The sequence below is a fragment of the Rhinopithecus roxellana genome, chromosome 17 (genome assembly GCF_007565055.1).
Source record: "Rhinopithecus roxellana isolate Shanxi Qingling chromosome 17, ASM756505v1, whole genome shotgun sequence".
Classification (NCBI taxonomy): domain Eukaryota; kingdom Metazoa; phylum Chordata; class Mammalia; order Primates; family Cercopithecidae; genus Rhinopithecus; species Rhinopithecus roxellana.
The window spans coordinates 33,053,451-33,060,210 of NC_044565.1; the positions used below are offsets into that span (position 1 = coordinate 33,053,451).

A 6,760-nucleotide genomic window follows, 5' to 3' on the forward strand; every position below is an offset into this window, starting at 1 on the left:
ATTTATATAAATGGTATTTATATAATCTTCATATAAATGAAGATTACTTGCATATATAAAATGTAATAAGTATAGCACTTATCAGTGGAAGGAAATTAAGCTATTATCTATATTGAAGACATAAGCTAAGTTTTGAGTTTATTTTCCAATATTTATTTTAGTTTATTTTTAAGTTTTCATGGTTTTTTTTTTTTTTTTTTTTTTTTTTTTTTTTTTTTTTTGAGACCGGAGTCTCGCTCTATCGCCAGGCTGGAGTGAAATGGCGCAATCTCGGCTCGCTGCAACGTCTGACTCCCTGGTTCAAGTGATTCTCCTGCCTCAGCCTCCTGAGTAGCTGGGATTACAGGCACACGCCACCATGACCAGCTAATTTCTGTATTTTTAGTAGAGAGGGAGTTTCACCATGTTGGCCAGGATGGTCTCGATCTCCTGATCTTGTGATCTGCCCACCTTGGCCTCCCAAAGTGCTGGGATTATAGGCATGAGTCACCGTGCCTGGCCTGTTTTTAAGTTTTCGCAGACAGGGGTCTTGCTATGTTGCCCAGGCTGGTCTCCAACTCATAGCTTCAAGCAATCGTCCCATTTCAGCCTTGCAAAGTATTGGGATTACAAGCACGAGCCACTGTGTCTGGCCACCAGTATTTGTAATCAATTGCCTTTTGCTTGTAATTTTAAGGGGCCTAGTTTACGAGTGGAGAAAAATGTTCTTTGTGTGCTTAAAACCAACTATGAAGCACTTGTAATTTTGGCTTCATTGAGTTCTTTTTATGTTGACTTCTCAATTTATAACAGTGAAAGATTGGAAGTTTTTTTAAAAGATTGCATACTATATGTGTACTTCAAAATTTTCAGAGTACTTAATATATACAAATAATTCTTACAAATAATTAGTGACAGGCTTAAAGTTGGTGAATTGAACCCATGTATGATTTATTTTTACCTCCTCCCCAAACTCCAATCAAAAGAAAGGGTTATGAACTCACAAGGACAAAAATGAAGAGCAGAGAAGAGACAGCATCTAAATGTGGTAATTCAGAACATTTAGAAAGTTGAATGGTTAACTAACTTAGCAGAATGATTCTAAGCTTTATCAGCTTGGAAATCTGAGAACCAAACTGAGTTATAATGGAGAATCCATGAAAGGCTCAGAAATTGATGGCACAAGCAACTGGAAGTGAGGATGAGAGTGAGGCTAAAATCAAAGATTGGTTAAAGTCTGTTTTAAGAAGGAATTGGAACACACAAGATCGCCTTCCCTACTCTGTTCACCTGGACAGCTCTCTCTCCTGCACCCTAGCAGGAGACTGGGGAGAGTCTCTAGACTGGCAAACATGAGGCAGAGATGGGGTATATGTGTTGGGGAACTAAGTGACAGTAAGCATATTTGCATATTGACATCTGTGCCCTGTAGCTGACTTCCTGACTCCCTGGCAGCTGGACTTATACTGTCTAGGCAAGAGATGTGAAAAAGCCCTGTTTAGGAAATCTTATCTCTCCAAAGAAATGGTGCTACTAGATCACTCAAAGTATAGCTCTCACTCAACAACCCTATCATTCACCCAGAGTTCCAGTGCCCTTTCTACAGAAGCAAAGCCAAAGATCTCACCAAACACTGAAGGAAACCTCTATGTATGGAATATAAAGATGAAACCAGGTCCAAAAAAATAAGTTCAAAACAAACAGATTAGCCAAGACCAGTAAAAACTTTAAAGCAAACCCGAAACCTGTCATTATCCTCGGGGATATTGTATATTGAATTTTTGAAACAAAAGTTGGATAATACATAAAAGAGCTCTTGGGAATGCAATTTTAGATACCTATTTTTGGAGTTGTAACACCCGAATGCTAGGATTCCAGAAGGAAGGAAGAAAACAAATAATCAAAAATGAGTCAAGGAAATACTCCAAAGTCAAAAATAATGTGTTTTCTGAGAGGGCTTATGGAGGATCCAGCGTAGTCTGTAAACATCTGGACCTGGGCACACTGTCATGAAATTTTGAGACAGTGGGAACAAATAACTGGTTCTGTAGATTTCCAAAGAGCTGGGGTAGTAGGGTGGAGTGGTGGGAGTAGGGCTTCGTATAAACAACCAGGAGTCATAATGGCACCAGATTTCTTAGTGGCAGTGTTAGAAACCCACAAGAACATGGAGCATTTTGCCTTTGCAATTCTGAGGGACAGTTATTTCCAACTTAAAATTCTCTATAAACTCAAATGGTAGTAGAAAGACACTTTTAGGTATGTAAGGCCTTCTCATTTTGGAAACTACTGGAGGATGTGCTCCCACTGCAATAAGGTCATAAATCAAAAAAGTAGAGAGTATAGGATCCAGGAATCTGAGGGTCCAGCATGAGAGGGAGGATCCCCGATATGATGAAGAGCGCCAGAGATGACAGGCCTGAAGACAAAAAGTCTAGAGTGCAGCAGGTTGGAAGGCTCAAGGAGTGCTTTCCAGACAATAAAATTGATAGAATTACATAATATTTTTAGTTGAATGTATTTAGAACAAAAGTTAGGGGTTGAATTATAATTAACATAGAACACCCAGCAAAGGAATTAACTGTGTACCAAACAAATGTGCAGGAAAGAAAAACTAATCATAATACCTAGTTCTGTTTATCTGTATTGTATAGTTATAACAATGAAAAATGCTGGATTTTTTTGGGGGGTGAAGTCGGGGGAACGAGTGTTGCCTCAGTTTGTTGCCCAGGCTGGAGGCATGCCGGCTAATCTTTTTTTTTTTTTTTTTTTTTTTTTTTAATGTATTAGAGACCTGGTTTCACCATGTTGGTCAGGCCTGTCTTGAACTCCTGACCTCAAGTGATCTGCCCACCTCAGCCTCCCAAAATGCTGGGATTACAGGCGTGAGCCACCACACCCGGCTGAAAAATGCTGAATTTCTAATGAAAATAAAGATACAGCCATTGGAATGGTACAGAGTTTGTGAAGTGTGTAGGGGGGGAGATGGAGGGAAGAAATGTGTGTGAAAGCTAAAAATCTTAGAGACCTGGAGGTAAATAGTGAAAGTCAGCTGAAAACTTTATTGCCACTGCATAAAAGCAAATAGAGAATGAGGCCAGGGTGACAAACTGCTTTTTTTTCCACAGCAGGAGTTGTAGAATTAGTTGGCACTTTGTGCTTTACTTTTCAAATAAAGGGGCTATTTTTTAGTTTGAATTTAAAAATAATACAGATACAAGTATACATGACAATATGGATTAATCTCACAATCATAAAGTTGAGAGAAGCCAGACATGAAAGAGATTCCATTTATAAAATGTACAGAAACAGAAAATAGCTACTGGTGTGTGTGTGTCCATGTTGGGTGGGAGGAGGGGGAGGGGAGATGTCTGGTGACTAGAAGATCTGGGTGCTGGTTATTGGGTGTTCACTTTGTGAAAATTCATCAAACTGGACATTTATGACCTATGCATTCTCTTTATGTAGATTAAATGTAATAAAACATTCCCCCCAAATGATACAGATAAAACACTTTCACATTACCATGTCAGTATTCACTGAGATGTGTATAACTACATGTATTTGACTCTACAGAAAAATAATATGCAGAAATGTTTACTTGGTAATTTTTAAATTTTCTAGAACAGACTGACAGTGACGTGCATATTTGATTGTGAGGACAGTTTTTGTCATAGTATCTGGTTATCGTGTAGTATTAAACTACTGAGGTAGGGGCCAACAAACTACGGACCAAACCAGATCCTGTCCATGGCCTGTTTATGTCTGATTTTGAACTAAGAATACTTTTTACCTCAAGTGTTGTTTTGGAAAAAAAAAAAAGAAAATGTGAAAGAAACTACATGTAGCCTACAAAACTTAAAAATATTTACTATCTGGCCCTTGTACAAGAATACCCAAAAAATAATGCCTGTTATCCTAGGAGAAAGAAACCATGAAAATTCTAACTGGAGGTCACTCAAGTTTTGTTGTTTTGTTTTTTTGTGTGTCTTTAAATTCACCACCTGAATATAGCTAAAGTAATTTTTATTTATTTATTTATTTGAGATGTAGTCTTGCTCTGTTGCCCAGTCTGGAGTGCAGTGGCGCGATATCAGCTCACTGCAGCCTCCACCTCCCAGGTTCAAGCGGTTCTGCATCAGCCTTCCCAGTAGCTGGGATTACAGGCACGTGCCACCACGCCCAGCTAATGTTTTGTATTTTTTTAGTAGAGACGAGGTTTCATCGTGTTAGCCAGGATGGTCTCGATCTCCTGATCTTGTGATCCACCTGCCTCGGCCTTCCAAAGTGCTGGGATTACAGGTGTGAGCCACTGCGCCCAGCCCCCTAGTAATATTTTTTAAAATTGCAATTTGATGAAGCAGACCATGAATGAGGAGTTTCTCAGACACTGAAGCTTGATTTGTTCCTGTCTGTTGCAGGTTGTAGGTGGCCTAGATATCCACAAAAAGATGGTGGTAGATGTGTGACTCTTATCAAGAGAGTACCACCCAACACTTTTGCTTTCTTCTCCATCTCTGAAGATCTGCTCAAGACGTCCAGCAATGCTCTCTGTGTATTTAAATGGAAGTATTTTTCTCTGTGAAGCCACATTTTCCAACATGAGCCTCATGAAGCCAACTAAGTGTTATTGAACTGTAATTCTCTCAATAACTCAGTGTAGCACTTTAAAGTCTGAAGGACAGCAGCATGAAAAGAGCATATCAATGTGGTGGAGAAAGGGAAGGGGTTGGCTTTTTAATTTATTTTTCTTCATCTTTTATAACAAGAAAGTATCTATATATACATATGTAAATATTTATATATAGATATATGTAGCTTTCTATATATGTAGTAGGTTGGCTTTAATTTAATATACTTGATTCAGAAACAAAACAATAGAGTACAAAAGTGCCAAGCAGAACATAAAACATCCTTACTTTTATTTCACACAGTTTTATATATAGATAGAAGACTGTACAATTTGAGCCGGGTGTTAGGCCAGCTATTTTCCTTTTCCTGTGCTTTCTCCTCTGAGAGATTGACAAAGCATTTGTTAACGTCCTATTATTTACCTTAATTACATTTTTGTAACAAAGGAGTCTGTAACTTTATTTATACTTATGAATATATTTCCAGGGACTACTACTCATTGCTGAGCAGCTTTTAATACACCTCTGCTTGAGGAGAAAGTCTAGTTCATTGCTACTGCCAAGAGCTAGTTCTTGTGTTCATATAGTAACTGCACAGTGCTTATGGCTGCTTCATTGTTACTTTGTAACTAGGAGCCATTGCATTTATTAAATGTCCCTCAGTAACGTAAGTGCTAGTTGTGATTTTATACATAAAGGCCAGATGCTGTCTGAGGCAATCATGACTAATATTGTTATGTATCACTTACTGAAGAATACCTGAAGTGATCATGTAACTACTTAGGATATCCATTTGTTTGATTACATGGGTAAATAATTTGTCATTAAACTTGTGTTTGAATCATGAATTTCCCTTCTGTGTTTCAAAAGACTTGCAGCTAATCTAAAAAACTGGTGATATTTAATATGCATGTATGTATCTAAACACCCACATATATTTGTGGTTTAAGTGTGAGAAATCTTGCTAATAATGTATATGCCACAGAAGAGCAAAATTTTATCCAAATTTGTATGTCTTAAATTTCTTTACCACGAGGGATAGAGCATGCATAATTTTTTTCTTGATTTGCTTATATAATTGGTAATGGATGATAACTTAATAAATTTGTGTGATATAAAAGTAGTGTATCATGTTCTACCATTTGATCTTATCCCTTCCCATTTCTGCAAAGGTACTATTGGCTGGAAGAAAAACATTTTGGTTAGCTTTGTATGACAGTAGTCTTTCCCTTTATAGTTTTTTCTATAAAAACTGGTTTTAAAATCAGTAGAAAAGGGCAGGTTGAATCAAGGTGAATGAATCTGAAATTGAGCACACCTGCCTGTCATCGCTGTTCCTTCAACTGAGTGCTGCACATCATGGGCTCTGTCTGTGAGAGAAAAATCCCGGTGCTTGGTGTCCTTGCATGACATGGAGTTTTGCATGTAGATCAATTTAAAATGTACCTCTTGTTTACATAATTTGCATAATTTTGAAAGATAATGTTGCCAAACTTTGGAAATGTTAATGTTCAGACTGAAACTCTCCACTACATGTAACTTTCTTCCTCTGGATCGGTGGCATGGCTTATAATCCCAGCCAGTGGTTTGAACTGTTCCAGTGTCAACTGCCATGTGCTCTGCTTCAGGGGGGAACTAGTCTTTTGTGAATTTTTTGTACATAAGTATTTGTTACAAATATTTTAGCAAATGCTTTCTATTTCTCTTGCTTGTGCATATCTTGGCTGGCGTTACAGAAAAATAGTGCAAACATTATTTCCTTACCGGGGAATGAGGGTTTTTTCTTTTTTTTTTCTTTTTCTTTTTTTTTAGTTTGTGTGTGGGGGTGGGTAGGGGAGGGGGTGGTTTATGTTGAATGTTTAGTTTTTCTTCTGCATGATACGTCATGTTGTGGGATCTTTAGAAAACTTCATACTGTATGAATAAGAAAATAAAATATTTGAAACTTGCTTGAATGTATTCAGTGGTCTTTAATGGCTCTCCATAGCTATGAGAATTTTTTTTCCTCCCAGTCTTTTAAATTCTTAGAAACAGCCTGGTAAAGTGACATTTAATCTCTATAAAAACCTACAAATTCCTGTAGTACTCTCCCATCCCCCTCCCCATGACTTCCCTTACTACCCCTCTCTACTCCAGCCATGTTAGTCTCC

General features: G+C 37.8%; 1 protein-coding gene across 2 annotated transcripts in view; it reads left to right on the forward strand.

The window, feature by feature from the left end:
- Positions 1–6,565, forward strand: part of PPP3R1 (protein phosphatase 3 regulatory subunit B, alpha) — a 73,996-nt gene extending 67,431 nt beyond the window's left edge. Inside the window, exon 6 of one of the 2 annotated variants that reach the window (XM_030921463.1) lies at positions 4,401–6,560. In XM_030921463.1, coding sequence (XP_030777323.1) covers positions 4,401–4,448 — 48 coding nt within the window. In that variant the 3' untranslated portion in view covers positions 4,449–6,560. Of the gene's footprint in view, positions 1–4,400 lie in introns of both variants that reach the window. The other variant, XM_030921464.1, reaches the window with a different exon arrangement.
- The last annotated feature ends 195 nt before the right edge of the window (positions 6,566–6,760 follow it).